Below are 20,327 nucleotides of genomic sequence, written 5' to 3'. Positions count from 1 at the left end.
AGTGACAACCTGTTGTTTCAAAAGCAATCCAAAACAGATATTGTTTTGGGGAAACAAGTTAGATTAAACAGCAGGACAGGGACAAAACATTTTTTCCTTTACAGTTCACCTTAGAGTGGAACTGGCAATCCAGTTAATGGTCAAACTGTCACTGAAGTGAGATTCAAGCGGAGGATTTGCAACAAGGGGGAAGGGCACATTTTAGCCCATCTAGTAGGAAACGGATATTCACAACAATGCTGGAGTGACTGAGACCAAGCTACAATATCATTAAAAGTCAGCGTAACAAAAAAATGCCCACAACTATGGCCTTTCAAATAAAACACATCCACAACCTCCCTTTCCCCCCTAACAACTCGATAGATCTGATTGTAGACCTAACCAAATTGTGTAACAGAGTATGTACAGGACTGCAACACAGTTCAACAACATGATCGTAATGTGGTTCAGTCTAATCTAGAATGGTAAACTCACATCAAGTGTTAACACGGGACTACAACGTTACATGATGGTCATCATCCCGGACTGCAGTCGACTAGCTTGTGCAGACAGGTCTACCGCCACCTATGCCAGACCTTGACCAATAATGGAAACATATGATGATTTCTGTTAAAGTACCAAATAAGCACTTACTTCTTAGCCTGGGCAATGTAGGTAGGGAACAGTGCTACATAAGGTGGATAGCAAACTGGGTACAGAGGAAGCAAAGATTATGGCATTGCAGCTTGATTCAAGTATAGGAGCTATAGCTTTTCCACTGGTATGTTAATTTTCTTGAGTGTGACATCTACAGTGTGATAGCATTTACTGCTGACTTCAAATTGGACATACAATTAATACTTGAATGGAACAGCTGCTTAACATGTTTTTAAACAGAGGATTGATATGACTAGTGATTTTAATGTGAGAAAATGTAAAATGCATGTTGGCTCTAAATAGCATACACTGACCCTTCTGTTGCTAGATGAAAAATAGAATGCAGTGAATGAAAAAATTAGATTCAGGTTAGCAATGGCATGTGTATACTACAGTTATACAATTTTCCCCAGAATTTACCCTTCTTGTAGACGTGTGCTCCAGAGAGTCAGCTTTCATTAAAAAAAAAGAAGCATTAAGCCCTTTTAGTCGCAGATATAACCTCAAAAATATAAACCAGGCGTAACCAGTGATCATCCGAATTGGCAAAGAGCCTGAAAGAATGAGAGAGGAGTAAATAACCCTAGTCAACACTTGGGGCCCCATGGCCTTTGCAATTGTGTAGCTGTGCAATTTGGCATGTTTCGATGCTACCACAAAAATAATAATTTTGGTTCCATACTTTATTTTGCTGCAGTGAGATTCCTAACATTTTATTTTCTATCTCACGGCCCTTGGGGGATGTGCCTGCAGCCCCCTCTTGCTCTACATCTTTCCCCTCAAGAGAGAATTAACTGCCTGACAGTACATGTTCCTTTCATTGTTCTATATAATCAAGAAGGAGAGTGGGGGAGAGAGTCAGAGCTAGAGTCCAGTTCGCAGATAGGGTGCAGGAGGCAAAGATGGGGGTGAGGCAAAGATGGGGGTTAGCAGTTAAGTCCCAGGAAACTGAGAAAATGAATGAATGAAGTTGACTACAAGCTCCCACTTTCTCTGAGCTGGCCTTCCCAGACAACAGTGCAATTGCTGAAGCAAGGAGAACACAGTGAAATATTCAAGTATCAAAAATCATTCATGAATTGAACATCACTAAGTGTTTTCAGCTATGAGCCAAAGTTAAACATACACATGTGCGTTAGGATGTGGCATGATTCAAATGGCAATGAAGAGTACGCCATGGAGATACAATAAATAGTCCCAATGTGCAGCCCAGGCAGTACACAAGGCCCTGGGTATGAAGACGGAAACCCACTGCTCAGTTGCAGCAAAAAGACTAATGAGATTTTAGGCACCATCAAAAAGATTACAAAAAAAGACAAATTTCAGAGTAACAGCAGTGTTAGTCTGTATTCGCAAAAAGAAAAGGAGTACCTGTGGCACCTTAGAGACTAACCAATTTATTTGAGCATAAGCTTTCGTGAGCTACAGCTCACTTCATCAGATGCATACTGTGGAAAATACAGAAGATGTTTTTATACACACAAACCACCCATTTTTTCATGGTTTGTGTGTATAAAAACATCTTCTGTATTTTCCGCAGTATGCATCCGATGAAGCGAGCTGTACATTCTACCTTTGTACTAGATCATGGTGAGACACCTTCTGGAGTACCTCATCCAGTTTTAGACCCTGCACCTCAGTCAGGATGTGCAAATCATCAAAAGCCAGAGAATTACTATGGTACCTGAACACAAGGTATGGAAGGTCTTAATTATAATGAAAAGTTGAAGAGTTATGGTAGGATCCACAAAGGGATTTAGGTGTTGAAACGCTGAGCGGCATGGCACCTAACTTTTAGGTGCCTAGAACACTACTGTGATCTACAAAGCCTGTTAGGCACCTAGGCTCCTATACAATGAATGAGGAGAGACAGGTGCCTAATAATGTACTCCATAAAAGCTAGCATGCTAGACAGAGCCCCGCTCTGCTTTCAGAGATAGGCACCTCAGTCTGGGCTGCAGGGAGAACCTTATCTCTGCTTAGAGATCCAGATGGGACCCTCTGTCTCCCAGCTGGCGTAAGGCAGGTTAGGTGCCTAAGCCACTTCTGGAGGGAATGAGTTAGGTGCTTGCTTTACTCCACATAAAATGGCCAGAGGAGAACAGGGTGGTAATGCAACTTTTAGCCCAGTGGTTAGAGCACTTACTTGGAATGTGGGAGACCTAGCTTCAGTTCCCGCGCTAGCCACAGAGCGCTAGGATATATTCTGATATGGGGCTCTCTCATTTTCTCCTGCTGAAACTGTTTCCCTGTGGCTAAATAATGAAAGTGTCATTGGAGCAAGGGGACTGGACTTGGGGTCTGTGCCCTCCCAGTTGTGTACCCTAACCCCTGGGCCACAAAATCATTCGGTCTTACTTGGGCCCAATTACTATTTAAGTGTTTATCCAGAGTGGTACAGTCATTGGGCCAGAAAGAGAGAATGATTCTGTAACCAGTGGTTAGTCTACTTTGAAAATATAGGTGCTGAGTGAGTTTAGGTGTATGCAGGGTTCAGTGGGAACTCTATGGATCACAATGGAGCCAAAACTGGGACTTACGTACATAAGGTCCAGATTCCTAAGTGCTTTTGTGGATCTAGACCTTTATGTTTATAGTGTTACTGCATATATAAGTACATAGAAAGGAAAGAGAATTCTGGAATCTCTTTGAACTGAGCAGTAACCAGGTGGCAATCTATTGGAAATCTTAATAAAATAGATTAACATTTCGGAGACCTATTCTCACGCTTGGCCCTCTTTACAGAGGGACTTCAGCAGATTAAAATGATCTCCTTCTCTTTCTCTCCCTAGCCTGAGCAAGCTTTTGCCTGCTTTTTTCTCCCTCAACAAGAATTTTCCCACTTCACTAGCCTCCCAACTAATAAACAGTGCCTGTAGCCCAACCATTATCAGTGGGTTGGCACTGACAGCCTAGTATTGTCCACTCTGTTCTTACCACTACTCATCAACACCACATAAACACATTGTTGGCTCTATGTTGATTTCCTCCCCCAACTCCACGCCATCCCCAAATTTTGGCTTGACCTTCCCGGTGAGACCTGTCTTCCCTTGATAGTTTCTTAGGAATTAAATACACAATTGGGCTTTTATCCTCAGAGAGAGATCCAGGCTGAGAATCTATTGCTGAGAGGAGGAACTATTTTACCAAAATTCAAAGGTGGGAAAGAAGAAACAGGTGATTATTTGAGCATTGACAACGTATTTGTGTATATAAATTGGATTGCATTCCTAACTACATGCACATGATTAAATAGCTTGTCAAAAATCAAGATTATACAGATGGACATTCTGTTGCCTAAAAGGGTCAAGGAGATGCCACTTTTTGAATGCATATCAAAGGTCCATTGGACAGCCCTCATGTTTTTCCTTTCAACGAAGGAAATTTATGTAGAAACTTCAAGTAACATTAAGGTTCTCAGCGATGTAAGAAAATTCAGGATTAGAATCTGAAACACGGTCCTTAACTAGCACTGTTATGCCCGGCTGTTGCAGGGGAATATTTGAACAGTGGGTGTTGGCACATCCCATATGTGCTCAAATACTAATTGTGCAATGGGAGCAAGCTAATCCTTTTGTGTTGAGAGATGTATTTTCCTGGGGCATAATATTACTGGCTGTGAATCCACCAAAGCTGCTAGTGTCAAAAAGGAATATCCATGCTTTCAGTGGGGTTTTTTGGTATGTATGATTTAAAAGACAGGAATAGATGTACATGAAATTGATGTATCTCAAACATGTAAATTTTGATGTACATGAAAGATATAAATACTAAATGGAAAAATTCTTACCCATAATCTCCTTTCTGCTAGCATCTCCCACAAGACATCTCCTCTCCACACTGCAGCTGTTGAAGGGGGTCCAAAGTTGCCGTGCTGCATGCGCTGGCCACCCCTCTTCCCCCCAGCTTGGTGCCAGATGAGTCATTCCAATGCTGCACAGAACTCATAGAAAGATATTAGCAACTTCAGTGGGAACACAACTATGTATAACTGGCATGTGGCCAGCAGCTCCAGACAGATTACTCATTAAGCCAATGAAATTTGACCCAGAGACGAGAAGAAAGGGTTAAGAAAAAGATCTGCTCGCCACTGCTGAAAACAGGCCAGAAAAACAGCCAGGGGAACGAAAGAAACAGTGGCAACTAAACTGGCCAACTGAGGGCTGCCACGGAGGCAGAGAGTCTGGCGGCAAGCAGCAGGAGCAGGACACGTGGTCAGTGCATGTAGAACTGCAACTTTGGCCCCCCTCCGTGAGCTGCAGCGTGGGGAGGAGCAGCCCAGATGTCTCAGAATTGTGAGAGACGCTAGACTACAGAAAATATGTCTGCTGAAGGTCTGTATTATTTAAATAATTTTAAAATCACCTCAGCATGTAAGAGCTTTACATTGTCTCTAATTTAACTGCATCCCGCTCACCCTTTGAACAAAATACGCCGTTTCAGCGATTTTAAAGGATAGGACTGTCATTCTATCCAAACAAACACTAACACGGAAGATATGGACTCATTTTTTACTCACATACTTTCCTCTATAAATACAGGCCTTGACATTTAAAATCACATTCAATTAATATACTTTTTATTTTTAAGCATTATTTTATGAAATAATTATAATATATCAACCACAGTCCTGCAATCTCTAGCATGCCTGATGGACATTTGATACAGTTCCCTACCAACAGGCAAATTTTTTTATAAAGATTGAGAGATTGTTAGTTTCCAGAGACCTTTAACTGCTGTCCCCCACTCAGCAGCACCAATGTTGGTATAAGAGAGAAGAGAATTAGGCCCAGAGTTTTAAACCTGGTGTTAAATATAATAAAAACAAAAACAGGCTACCAAAAATAATTATTGAATCATCAAAATGTTAACATGCCTAAGCTGAGTCTTATCAAAATTTAAGCCCCAACCCAGCAAAGACTTAAGCATGTGCACAATTGACTCATGTGACTAGACCCTATTGAAATCTCTGGGACTACTGAGCGAGTGATCTAATGCACATGCATAAGACCTTACAAGATTGGGGTTTTAAATGATAATTTTCTGAATCAAGGACCATATCTTTCTATTAGATCTTGTCTGTATTAAAAGTTGCATAGGTTTCACTAAAGAGATGCTTCTAAGTGGATTTATTTAAACCAGCACAAACCGCACAGGTTTGCACTGGTTTAACTAAGCTGATTTACCTTTAGTAAAACAAGCAATTTTTAATACAGACAAGGCTTTTGTTTCTGTAAAGCACACAATACATTGAGTGTGTTGCAAAAATAATAGTAATAAATAAAAATGTCCTCTTGCTTGTGTAATATGCATTTTTTGCCAAAGGAAAAGGTTAAGATGTCTAAGAAAAACAATGTAGTTGTAGCCATATCGGTCCCAGGATATTAGAGAGAGACAAGGTAAGTGAGGTAATATCTTTTATTGGACCTTGTGTTGTCGTCTTGTCTCTCTCTCACCAACAGGAGTTGGTCCAATAAATGATATTACCTCACTCATTTTGTCTCTCAAAAAGATACAGGACATTTTCACAGCAGTTTAGAGGTTAGCTATATTTATTAGAATGTCAAATTAATGTGAATAAAGCTTGATTGCATATTTTCTAGGCAAAATAATGGCCACTATCCCAGCCTGTCATCAGCTGCCAGAAAACATGCTCCCCTATTTATTATTATGAGAATATAAAAATGTTTAAAAATTGACTCTGTGTTAATTTGATGTGGTGTTTGCTACTGTTGTAATCTTGGCTTTTTATAATTTTTCTTTTCCTAACAGTTAACTAACCAGAAAGCAGGATTTCATCCTCAGTATGCCATTAGGTTTATATTGGTTGATATTTCAGAATTGAAGTATCAGTCACACCACCGTTAAATAGCTAAAAGAGCAAATACTGTTCATACTCAAAATGGCTTTTTCTCCCTCACACTCATTCTCTTGGACATCATTGCAGCCTTCCGCCTTGTGGAGTATTCACTATCTCCTTAGTTCTGCAGCCATGATTTTTTTCCTCTTCTTGGATGTTTGATTCCACATATCAAACTCCTCCGCTTGGTAGTAGCTCTGCCTCTGCACAAGGCCCCCTCTTCTAAGGCAACCTAAAAGGTTTCATTCTTGAATCTGGTTTCTGCACAATTTCTTATGCTTGATTATATTATGTCCCCTTCCTTTGTCTTTCTGTCATTTTTACATGATGATACTCAGTTCTGTATATTTTGGTATTTTTAATACCCAGCCCTTTTAACCTTCTCTCTTCCTGATCTCATCAATTAAACTGTAATCTCAATTTCTTTCAACTACTTCTTAAAAAGTTACCTGAGGCAACAAAGGTAATCCTCAAATCCAATTCTGTATTTTATATCCTCTTTTCAACTCAGACCTTCCATTTGCCTCTGGCTATAACCTTGGCATTATCCTTAACTCTCTTCATCTTCTGCAGCTCCTATTTTAGCAAATCAACCTAGCTGCATTTCTACAATGTTGCCCATGTACCTGTGCTAAAACCATCACTACCTTTGTCTCCTCAGCTTGACTATTACAAGGCCCCTTTTTATGGTCTTCCTAATTTTCAAGCTCTATAAAACGTAGGAAGGAAGTAGGATAAGATAACAGGAAACCACCATTCTTGGAAAACTAAAAGAACAAATGTTATTAACCTAGTTGGCTCTTTCGTCCAGAGTGCACCACACCAACTATGGGATGGGATGGGATGTTAGATGGGGTAGGATCTGAGTTACCTAGGAAAGAATTTTCTGTAGTATCTGGCTGGTGAATCTTGCCCATATACTCAGGGTTTAGCTGATCGCCATATTTGGGGTCAGGAAGGAATTTTCCTCCAGGGCAGATTGGAAGAGACCCTGGAGGTTTTTCACCTTCCTCCGTAGCATGGGGCATAGGTCATTTGCTGGAGGATTCTCTGCTCCTTGAAGTCTTTAAACCACGATTTGAGGACTTCAATAGCTCAGACATAGGTGAGAGGTTTTTCGCAGGAGTGGGGTGGGTGAAATTCTGTGGCCTGCGTTGTGCAGGAGGTCAGACTAGATGATCATAATGGTCCCTTCTGACCTTAGTATCTATGAATCTATGAACTAGTGCCAGTAATAGCTCTACAAAGAAAGTGATGCCTTGAAAAGCAATTGCTCTCCAGCAAGCAGTGGGGTTCAGTGCCGTAATCCTGAATGCAGCTGTCATTATGAAGGTAATAGCATCCAGTACCAGGAGCACAGTATCCTAGCTGGTAAACTCACCAGCTTAGTCAGGCATTTCCCCCCCGCTGCCGCTTATTACCCCAAAACACTGTCAGCACAATAATTAGTTTAGCAATAAAAGGCTTTGGGCATAGTTTTTAGAGGTGCTGAGAACTCCCATTACTTCAACAGGCGTTAGTGCTCAGCACCTCTGAAATATCAGAGATTTGTCCGTAGGTCTGATGGAAGAAAATATGGTTGATTGACCAGGAGAAGTGTGAGAAACAATAGCATTACAGAAAGGATACCATGAGAAAGGATACCCATCATCATTTCTTCCCCCACCCCACGTCCATTACTGTATTTTGAAACAGTTGTTGGGGAGCTAGCAAATCTCCCTCAGGTACAGCTCATACCTGAGTGATTTACCATTACTGGGCAGCCCTAACATTTAACCTTTAAACAGAGGGAAAGCAGTTTAGGAATAACTACCCAAATTATTTCCCTCAAACAGTGTCAGAGATTTCACAGAGATTTTTACAAGAGAGTTAAGTTTTCCAGGCATCTGAGAAAATCCTGCTAGCTGAGGCCTGAAGTGAAGTTGAGTTAAAAACAGGCTGTGTGGTTGGATTTTTATGAGAGGAAAATCTATTATGTGAAGGATCCTATTAAAAAGTTAGGCCTGAATCTCAACCCATGTCTATTTTTGTATATAAGCTCTTTGATTTTATTCTGCAGTGTTTGTATAACTTTCTGGAATTTTATCTGTAATCTAAATGATCCTATTTAAAGTGACTGGATCTATTGTTGGTGCAAACAGGCCAATCCACAGAGAAGGGTTATCAAAGGAAATCCTGTCTCTGACCCATCAGCCAGGGAGGCAGAGAGAACCAGTTGTAGAACAACCCCGTCCTAGGTTCTCAAGGACTTAAAGAATAACTGGATGGGGAATTGAGCTTGTGGGTGCAATATATTTGTATTGGGAGTGTTCTTTGTATCGGCATCGTGCCTAGCAGGCCCCATCATGGACCTAGACCCCACTGCACTAGGCACTGAAAAAACACAACCAAGAGCTTGTAGTTAAGTAAATGTCTGGGGTCTCTCTGTGTTAACATGGTGAATGGAGGTGAGGAGAGACCCAGATCAAGAAATGTTTGTGACAAATTTTTTTTAACAGTGAGGGTAATTAACTGCTAGAACAATTTAACTGACGTTGTGGTGGATTCTCTTTAAAACAAGACTAGACATCTTTCTAAAAGATATGCTAAACTCAATCAGAAGCTATGGGCTTCATGCAGAAATTACTGGGTGAGGTTCTAAGGTCTACATTTTGGCATTAAAATCTAAGATATACTAAATATCAGCAAGCACTGATATCTCACAGAAATAGTACCTTAAAGGACAAAGAAATCACAGGCAAAGAAAACTGAAGCTTGATGTTGTCTAACTATTATTTTCTTTGTGTCATATTTGAAGGAGAGACTTAATGGCCTCTATGAAGACAGAGCCTATATTTTGCCCTATCTTCAGAAGAGATGATAATTTTATGACTAGCCAGAAACTTGCAATTAATGCTTGGGTTTGCCTGTGTCCAGCAGTAGTTTCCATCTTCAGCAGTAATGCCAGAGCGTATCCAAGTACCCCTTTCAGCTCTTTCTCTAATGGAATTTGATAGTAGTTTTGCTCAGCACCGCTCCGCAGCCCACAAGCAGCTCCCGCCGCCTCACGAACTGCTCCACCAGCCGGTCCGCAAACTGCTCTGCATCCCACCAGCAGCTCCTGCCGTCCTATGAACTGCTCCACCAGCCTGTCCACAAGGCACTCCAGCCGTCCCGCAAACTTCTCCACAATATATCTTCAGGCTCCCCCACTACTTAACACAACGCTCACTGATTTCAGCTCTTAGTCAGTTCAGCTCTTTGGTGAATTCAGCTTGTAGTAGGGGAGCCTCAGTGCTGGTGCACCATTAGCCCAAAGTGAGCTCAGCAGTCTGTAAGTAGACGCCTAATGAAATCAAAATTAGCTCTGATATTCCACAGTGGAGAGAGAAGGAAGTGCAATTAGCATGTAAGGCCCCCACCAAGGGGCCCATGCCACCAAGTATTAATACTTGTCCCCAACCTTTCTCAATTCACAGAGTTTTGGAACCCATGACCCTTGCCTAGCAAGTGCTACTTAGTTGATGGTGACTCCATCATAACAAAAGGCCGAGTACAGTTCCAAGCACAGTTCCCATAATCAGGGTAATAACAATTTATTCTTCCTGCCCCAATAACAGAGACACTGGGGATCCCACAGCAGCCAAAGTGACCATTTGGGCAGCTTAGGCCTCATTCTAGGCGGGGTGGGTGTGCTATGCAAATGAGCTCGGCCCCTGAAGTTCTTTTCCACAACTTGCCACATCTCACCACCAGGGTGGAACTCATCCTGACACTGCTTACATGTCTAATACGTTATTTTCCAGTCAGATATCAGTGCTGCGATTACAATATATAGGCAACCAGCCAAATCTCGGGCAATAATGAAGCTACCAAGTTTTATTTTGTTTTTTTTTACTCTCTCCCAGTACATAACATTATTTAAGGCAAAATCTGTACCTGGTAGGACTAACTACATTACTGAACTCACAATATTCTGCCAACTCACAATATTCCAGTTTTTGTTTCAGAGGTTGATAGTGATCCAGTGCTTATGCATACTTGGCTCTGGGACCTTGGCCATTAAAAGGACCAGTCACTTTAAGTACACTTAAGCCCTTCAAAAGGGGTTCATGAGGTTTATTCCTTTCCTATAGTCAGATAGCTGGTTAAAGGAAGATGGCCAATGCAAACAAGGGAAACTCCTTTCTGGCACTTGCTGTTGAACAGACCACCCCACAGCAAATTCCCAGAATAAGATACTCCCTGCTAAGGCAGTAATTGAAACTGCAACCATGTTGAGCTTATCTTTTGAAAGTTCAGACAAGCAGTTGGAAGAAAAAATACACCACAGTGTACAAATGCTAGCCAGATAGGTAGGTGGACTTAAACAGGCCCACATATGAATGTTATGAATCATGGGAAAGATGAAGCCTCAAGCACCTGGCAGTGTAGCTACAGATGCTATGATTTCTCCCCCCACAAAGAAAAAAATTTGTTTTTATAACTCAACTAGCAATTACAGACTGCATGGAAGAGGTAAAAATGTACATTTTAAATTCTCTAAATCCTCTACATTCAAGAACACAGATAGCATTAGGTGCTGTGGAGTGAGAATACTGTATTTGTACCTTATCTCTAGAGTCACTACAAAGCACTGCAGTACTCACAGCCTTTTACAGACCTGTGGAGTAGAAGAGTACTAAGACTGAGTTAGGGTTTCTCATCTTGCTGCATTTTATTTGAGCCACATGAATCAATAAATGCTTGGTTCCTTATGTAGCATTAGTTAGTGATCCATAGGTCATCAGCATTTTACCCGCTCGGTTGAAAATATGCTTGTGAAAAAGCTTAAAAATTGGGCTGATTTTCACAGCTTTTGTGGTAAAGTTGCCTGGTCACTTCTGCTGAGAATTTCATCCTAAACTTGTAAAACTCTGCAAAATTATTTTGGTTTATAGCTAAATAAAACAAAAATGGTATAAGTCTCAGATTCCTTTTCCAGCTGTCCTATGCACCATCCATTCACTTCACACTCATGCTATGCAGCTTTAAGCTCTAATGGACACACATTTTCTCCTATATGGTAGTTTCCCTGGCTTGTCTTGAAAAGAGATTCTGTCTCCATATGTTCTGGGAACTGTAACTCAAATACTCTCCTATCTGCCCAGCTAATGAGGTCAGAACAACTCCTTATATAACAAACTATGTATAGAACTAACAGGACATACATTAGATGGAATGAAAACTAGCTCACTGATAGGTCTCAAAATTAGTTGTTTGTGGAGAGACAACAATGAGTGGGGCCATTTCTAGCGGAATTGCTTAGGGATTGGTTCTTGGGCCAAAGCTATTAATTTTTTTATCAGTGATCTAGACATGATACAACATTTTTGCTGGTAAAGTTTGCAGATGATTGGTGAGCCAACCGGTTACTGTTACAGTGTGACCTGAGTTATCTGGTTAAATGGTCACAATCCAAAAAAATACGTTTTAATACAGCCAAATGCAAGGTAATACACCTGGGAACAAAGAATGCAAACTATACCTACTGGATGGGGAACCATCTTAGAAAGCAGTGATTCAGAGAAGGACTCCACAATGCAAAGTGGGCAGATAGGGTGCGTCTCAAAGTGCAACACGAGCATCGTCTGATACCTCCAGCTGAGTACACTAGCATGGGCTCAGTGCACATTTATACATATTTAGGGGTTTTAAGTGTGTGGGGATTGGTGGGTGGGTTGGGCAACAACACGTGGCAGAACATGTGTCAAGTCTACAGTGTAGACATACCCTGTAACAGCTACATGAGGCTACATCATGACCCCAAATCTGGGCTGATATTGAAAGTTAGATCATAAGCAAACAGTGTGAATGAGCAGTAAAAATACCATAACAGCAATGCTGACTAAAGCACAAGGAGACCTCTGCACTTGCATTCCTTTTAAAGTCACAGATGGCACTCAGGGATTTTTTTTCCCTAACGTTTTCCAAGTCTATCTGACCCCAACGTGCACTACAATATAAATAACAATTTTTGTGCCAAACCCATGATTCTTCATACATGAAGTATTCTCAAAGTAGGATGAAGTAAACCTTTCTGCACCGGTTTTATCATCGTACCTGTTATGGTTTTTGTGTAGCAAAAAAAGCCACTAAAAAGGTAATGGGATCAGTTAGACCCCTCAATGTTAGTCAATGGGAAATATGAAAGGACTACGCTTCCCGGGTCTTTGGGTGGGTCTCTTGTACCCCAAACACATTCAAAAAAATTAAACAAAACATGATAGACAAACCACTGTCTCTTCAAGTATTCTCAGCCTATGATGATGACGATCTGTTACCACTGGGGTTTTGTCTGTTGTGGTTTTAGTGTAGCAAAAGAGGTCACTGAAAAGTTATTGGGGCCAGTTAGATCCCAAATCTATTATGCAGGTATTCAGCATCAGATTGTTTTTATTATGAGGAAGCATTTATGATATGATTATATGACTCTTTCAGCATTGTTCATAGCTAAGGCTACATTTTAGTCATGCGTATTTTTAGTAAAAGTCATGGACAGGTCACCGACAGTAAACAAAAATTCTCAGCCCCTGACCTGCCCATGACTTTTACTATATACCTCTAACTAAAACTTGGGCCAGGAGATCTCAGGTGCTCTGGGGAGGCTGGCCGGGGGTGCTGCAGGTACTGAGGTGGCCCCTGCTGGGGGCGGGGGGGACAGAAGAGGTGGGGAACACCCCCCCAGTAAGGGCACCCCAACTCACTACCCCAGCCCTGAGCCCCCTCGCACCCAAACTGCTGCTGCTGCCCCAGGGGCTGCCCAGCTCGGGCAGCCCCTGTACCAGCACTGGACACTGCAGAAGTCACCACGGAGGTCACAGAAAGTCACGGAATCCCTGCTCTCCATGATAGACACACAGCCTTATTCATAGCATCATAGTTTCAGCAGTTTTTGATTTTCAAATAAAATGCACCAACATAGTCTTGGGGGTCTGAGACCTCAGATAACATTTGCCTTATGTATCATCACAATTGTCCAGCAAAGTGAGTTTCTTTGAAGATAACACTGTCAAACTTATTTTCTGGGAAGCTTACTCTTGTTAGGAAGAATTTCTGGGGAAGCCACAATTGTCAGATACATTTTCTGGCAGCCCACACTTGACAGATGCTGTAGCTGTTGCAAAGACTCGCTGTTATGGGACAAAGACTCGTATTGAACATGCACATTGAATGTCTGAATGCATATATTGTTTGGATTTTGTTGAACCACAAATGGTATAATAAATCTTTGCGTAAGACACGGATGTTTCTCAGTGACCTGGGTACAGAAATAGTGAAACTACTGGTGCAGGAAAGGAACACTGCAGCCTTGCCTCAGGCTGCTAGGAAAGCAGTGTCTAGTGTGCTGGGTACTGATCCAAAGCCTGAGAAACGGGGAAGATGTTACATCTGTTCCAGAAAAATGCATCAAAAATGTGCAATGTCTAAAACTTTGTATGTTCAGAACACGTCACCTGCTTGCTCCATTCATTCAAAGTAGTAGGATATTTCCTGTCTGTGTGCTCCTTTTGTGCCTTTTATATTGTTTCTGTGTCTAACTATTTTCATTGTCTAAACATGGGGTCAGTTAGACCCCCAACACAATTCTGTTCAGTGTACGTCTGAATCTAGAAAAGTTTTAATTTGTTCATTATTTTATAGTTCACTGGTTACAATAAAGCCAGATTTAAATGCATCATGTTTTTTCCAATTTTGACATAGTAGGAGGGTGGTCAGTCCAACAGCAAGGTTAAAAGCATCTTAAAAAACAGTAAACCTTTTTCATAATATTTAAACCATGTAACCCTTTTTAAGAAACCAATATTTGAGAATGGGAATGATTTCTCACTGCTTTCTATTTTCTTTCCCTAGCCTTTACTGCAGATTACCTACCTACCTGAGTCAACCTACCATTATTTGACAGGATATTATAGGTTCCTTTAAAAAGCAAGGAGGAATTATTTTGATATATTGCAGTGACAGAACTGTGAAAGGTGGTGTTTCACCTTCTTGCAGTTCACCTCCAGCAACCTTAGAATACTGATGAATATAATACTCTTAGTATGGACCAAGTAATTCTGAATGTAGAACGTGTAGTAACACACTTCTTTTAGATTTGTTTTTAAAGTTTATATATATAATCCAGATTGAACATGTGTAAGCACAAAATAAGGGTTGAGTAAGGCCACAGAAAACAAGATCCAGCAAAAGACTCAGGAGGAAAGCAAACAAAACAAAAAACTTTCTTTGTTGAAAGACAAATTAATTTTAGATTCCTTGTCATATAAGGAAGAACATTCCTCACATTTGTTCCCACTGGACAAATTCCTTGGATTTTTTTTTTTTTTTTGTCAACAGCGACAGCCTCCTTAGTTTCAGATCTATTCCATGCCTTTCGGAAGCAATACCTAGGAAGATGAAAACTAGAATGCCTGTTTTTCTTATGTGTATACCTTGTTCCTAATAAGTGAAAAGATGCAACAGCCAACAGTTCACTATTGATTTTTCTTTTTTCTTTAAAAAGTGCTCTTGAACCAAATAAACTCTTTGCTAAATCTTTACTATTGCTGCATCTGCTCTGAAAGAAATACCATGAGCACTTTAATAAATGGATTAGAAGACGAGGGAATGGTCTATACCAAGGGCAGGCAAACTTTTTGGCCTGAGGGCCACATCGGTTTTCCAAAATTGTATGGATGGCCGGTTAGGAGAGGCGGTCTCCCCCCAAACATCCAGGTGTGACCCGGCCCCTGCCTCCAATCCAACCCCCACCGCTTCTCGCCCCCCTAGGACTCCTGCCCCATCCAACCCCCCCCCGTCCCCTGATTATCCCCGGACGCTCCACCCCTGCATGCCCCCTGCCGCCCCATCCAACCCCCCCACAATTCCTGACTGCCCCCCTGGGACCCCTGCCCCATCCATCCCCCCTGTTCCCCACCCTCTGACCCTCCCCGACCTCTATCCACACCCCTGACCACACCCTGAATTCCCCTGCCCTCTAGCCAACCCCCCATCTTCCTTACCGTGCTGTCTGGAACACCGGTGGCTGGCGGCGCTACAGCCATGCCGCCCAGAGCACTGGCTCAGGCCACAGCTCTGCAACTTCGCTGCCTAGCTGCCCAGAGCATGGCGCCGGCGGTGCAGTGCACTGAGGCTGCAGGGGAGGGGGAACAGCAGGGGAGGGGCCAGGGACTAGCCTCCCGGGCCAGGAGCTCAGGGGCCGGGCAAGAGGGTCCCGCAGGCCGGTTGTGGCCCGGGGGCCATAGTTTGCCCACCTCTGGTCTACACTATACCGTTAAGTCGACAAGAGAGGCTGGTCTACACGATACAGTTAGGTCGATGAGAGAGGCGTAAGACTTATGTCAGTGTAGTTAGGGTGACACAGTGTCTGTGTAGACACTGCGTCCCTTACATGGATTGTTGGCTGTCTTGTCAATTTCATGGCAGAAGCCGTGAAATTGAAAAGAAAGCCGGGCAGCTAGAGCCCAGCTGTGCCCCCGCTCTCTTGGAGTGCAGAGTGGCTGGACCTTGCTCCCAGCTGGGAGCCGGGGCGAGAAGCCTGGTTGCCTCCTGCTCCGCCACTGGGAGCCAGGCAGCCTGGCACCTTTTAGGGAACAGGGTTGAGAAGCCAGGGCAGCTGGACCCTGCTCTCCAGGGCTTAGAAGCCCTGGGCGGCTTCCTGCCGACTCCCAGTGGGGAACAGGGAGGCAAGACGCCCTGGGCGGCTTCCCCCCCACTCCAAGTGAGGTGAGAAGCCTCGGGTGGCTTCCCCCCTGCTCCTGGTAGGGAATGGGGAGCAGAGGGGGATGACAGCCCATTGGGGACCTGAGGAGCTGCCAGTGAAGCTGAGAGACTGGGCTTTCAGCTCCCCACACTGTCCCTCTTAGGTCAGTGGAAGTGTTCCTGGTGAGGATGTGCACCACCGACCCAAGGAGGGTAGTGTGGACATGCACCACCACAGTAATTACTGCAGTGGCTGTAGGTCGATCTAATATAGGCAGGCTTATGTTCTAGTCTTACATACCCTTTGTAACCTCTGTAACTCTTTCTTTTATGATTTACCATCGGTATTAATGTAAGAAATTCCTAAACTGTATTTCAGCAAACCTCCCTACTCCATCTAGAGCAACAGGATACTAGGTGAACAGTTTTAGTTCTGCTATGGAAGAAACATGATACTCACAAAACTGTGATAATCAGGTTAACTGCAGCACATGTGCACACACACACAAATATAAACACACACTGCACATAAAGTACAGATTTTGAAACTAGACAACATGACAACAAAGGACTGAATATAGTAGCACCCTCCTTCACCAGATGCTACCCACATTTTTTTTTCTTCCAGATAATGGTAGGTATAATAGTTTCACAAACTTTTGGATCATTTTCAAAAGATGGCACAGTGGATGGGCTACAATCCCTCCTTATACCCCTGTCATTACAGGCAAATAGCAATTTGTGTACTTTATTTCATTGTGTACCTGTCTGTATACAGAAATGAGGGAATTTACAGGTGCACCCATTATGTGGTCCTCTGAAAATTTTCCCTTTAAATCTGAAACAACTTTCCTTAACCCTATATTGTGCTTGTCCTCCTTTAACTAATATGGGGTAAAAAATTTCTTCCTGATATAGAGAATCTCCAGCATTAAAGCGAGATCAATTTACAGTCTGCACCGAATCCTCTCTGCGGTATTCTTGACATTGCTAAAAGTACTGTGGTACAAACTATAGAGAACATTACCTTGAAGAATACACTTTCTGATGAATGCCATATACTAAACCTGAGATGAGTTTCATTTTGTAAAATCACTTATAAGAATTTAAGGAGTTGATTTGTCTTTCAATTTCATGAAACTGTATTTCATGGAAGCACATATTCAGAAGGAACCATTAATGATCACTTGTTTGTGATCAGGCTTAGATTTTCACCAAAGCAGAATTCCAGGATCAAATTGTTAAATTACTACCAAACAGCTAGAAATAACCGACTAGTAAATAACATAATTTTTCTGAACTTCTTCTCTTCCTTGTAACATTCAAACAGTAGTTTTGATTTATCAGTAATTATTTTACAGAAGGAAAGGCCTCTTCCTATTATTATAGCTTTTGTTTCCGCCTCTAACTGCTGCATTTCCTGGACTAAGAATTTACAGAAAATCTAGACCACAACTAGGACATAATGTGGGCAACGAGGCTGTGAATAAACAGTGTTTAGATGACACAGGTCCCTTGTAAAATAAAACACTACGAACAACATTTTCAACCATCTTTAAAGATTACTGCTATATTCTAACAGAATGACATTTCCAAACATTTTCTATTTTCACACATGGGGAAAGAGGAATATAAATAAAAAAATGAGTTCCCTTTCACACTTTACCGTAGAAAAGATCTGATTAGCTGGTCTAGTCACTGGGTTGATTTGGACAACAATACAAAACTAATCCGTAAATCTTAATTCTTGAAGAAGTTCATTCACCAGCTTCACAGCCCTTTGGTTTTTTAATCCAAGTTGGTTAAATCTGTAGGCAGTACGTATAAGAAGGCCAAAAACTTCATTGGTTGTATTGCTTGCCAGAATCACCTGAAGGAAGAACAGAATGGAGGAAAAGAGGAAATCATTTAATTTAGATTTATTACTCCAAGTGCAATCATTTATAGCTGTGTACTATGTGCTACATGTTGTTTTCTTCTAACTCCCCACAACCCTCCCCCATTTAGTCATTGGTGTCATCTGAAAAGCAACTAAATTCCATAAAGCTTGAAAATAAATTCCCCTCTGAGAAAGGAAGGAAGAAAGGAAGGAAGGAAATAAAGCCCAGGGACTAGATCTCAAAGTGCAACAGACCAGCACGCAGTGCACCAGGGAGGAGTTTTATTCCATCCATCCAGCTGCTGATCCCTGAGGGCTGCTCCACACTCTGCATCCCACTCTGGTTCCAACTCCTGCTTCTCATATGTCCTCAGCCCATCCTGGAAAGTTCCCTATGCCAGGACGGGAAAATGTAGGAGGGGCTGGCATAGCTTCCCCTATGATAGCTCAGGACTCCCTTGCACTAGGGGAATTCTAAGCTGTTGCCTTAAGGCAACTTTAAATTCTTTTTGTGCTACTGGTTCAACAGGACCATGGATCTTGTCTTCAGTTTTTCAATAAAGGGTTGTTATAGCACAATAAGGTGCTGCAGCCTAACTGTTAAAGGGTTTCACTGGTCTATAAAGGGAAGAAAGCACATAAGACTTGGAAAATAAATAGACCCAAATGAAAAGTTATGTATGCTTCCAAACAACTTTAAAATACATCATTTTTATGTTAATGAATAATCAACAGTCATTTTCTGTAATACACCCAAGATTTCTAACATATCCTAGCAGTGCTTAAAGAAAGTAATGTTATATTTGTTTATTCCAACTAACAGCAGCTAAAAGGCATAATCAACAACAATAATGTTCTAGTTCCACTCACTGCAAAATGAATTTTCTCATGTGTTACAGGCCTTATAAAAGATAAAAGGAGTACAGTACTTTTCCACTGAGAGGAAGAATTTCCAGACAAAGTGCTAAAGCAAAATAATGATGTGAAGTCCTGGCCTGCTTGTATCAGAGGGTTTGACTTCTTATTGTACAACATGACCTATAAATATATGTAACAAATGTAGTAGCTAAAGAAAAATATAATAATAATCTAACATTTATGTAGCACTTTATGTATTAATCTTAAAAGGATCCCAAAGCACTTCATGGTGTCTATTATGTCTGCAAATTGGTTCATCCATCAGTGAAATGCAGTCACTTCCGGGGTGAAACATGACAATTATTTAACAGTTCCCAGCAAACAACTCTACGTAAGAGAAAAAAAAAATTAAAGAATACTGGGTTTTCTTGGTAGCCTTTCGACTGTACAATATGAGAATCAAAATTCAGAACTGAAGATAAGTCCCCTGTTGCTGGGTTAAAATGGACTCAAGATGCTGTTAAGGTATATTCAGTCCCCAATACAAGGATAACCTTATATTACTATGTAGCAAAACTTTTACCTACCACTGGGCTCCATAGAGAACTGTGTCCAGCACTCCTTGCTGAAATGAGTATTATTTAATCACGGGACTTAAGAGTTGGAGTATTTAAATATGGACTATTATATCTGTGTTCCACACTAATTTAGAAAGAGATTAGTTAATAATGGGAAGGACTAATTGAATTAGGTCATCTTGTCCATTCTTCTGCAAGTGTAGGATTATATAAACGCAGATCTCAGAATGGATCCTTGTGCTGGTGCACACATTTTCCACGTGTGCAACAATCAGATTATTTTGACCACCAGTATCCACTGAGGCCATGCTTATGCCCTGGATGTTCTCATATGCGTCCTCCATCCAAGGGCATAAAGGGCAGAGTGGGTCCAACTGTCCCTCAGTTCCTTTGCCAATAGAGAATTCCAGAGCTATAAGACTCCATACAAATGGGGAAGGAGAGTGCGTCATGGGAGTCATGTGGACGATATATCTCAATGAACCACAGTTAATTTAAGATAAGTAACTTGTTTTCCAAAGAACATACTGATATTTTTGTCAAAAAAAATTAATGCCCAAAAGTGAAATATTCCAATTCAAAATGATGCTACAGTGTCTGTCTTATCTCTGTAAGATAAGTAACTGTTCTTTCTTCAATTATTTGTCCACATGGATCCCACTACTGGTGACTAGTACCCCCTGGCTTGGAGGTGGATGGTACGAGTCCTATTTAAATGAGGATTGCAGGACAGCTCTACCAAAGCAAGCATCCAATATGCAAGTCTCAACTAAGAAATAGTCTTGGGAGAACA

At 41.6% G+C, this 20,327-nt stretch overlaps 1 protein-coding gene across 2 annotated transcripts in view; it reads right to left on the bottom strand.

Moving 5' to 3' along the window:
• Positions 1-17,757: 17,757 nt before the first annotated feature.
• Positions 17,758-20,327, bottom strand: part of FANCC (FA complementation group C) — a 155,738-nt gene continuing 153,168 nt past the window's right edge. For both annotated transcript variants that reach the window (XM_077817485.1, XM_077817486.1), the window contains one exon: positions 17,758-18,089. In XM_077817485.1, coding sequence (XP_077673611.1) covers positions 17,946-18,089 — 144 coding nt within the window. In that variant the 3' untranslated portion in view covers positions 17,758-17,945. The remainder of the gene's footprint in view (positions 18,090-20,327) is intronic.

This window comes from Eretmochelys imbricata, chromosome 5, assembly GCF_965152235.1.
Source record: "Eretmochelys imbricata isolate rEreImb1 chromosome 5, rEreImb1.hap1, whole genome shotgun sequence".
NCBI lineage: Eukaryota > Metazoa > Chordata > Testudines > Cheloniidae > Eretmochelys > Eretmochelys imbricata.
This window is presented reverse-complemented; position numbering and strand designations above follow the sequence as displayed.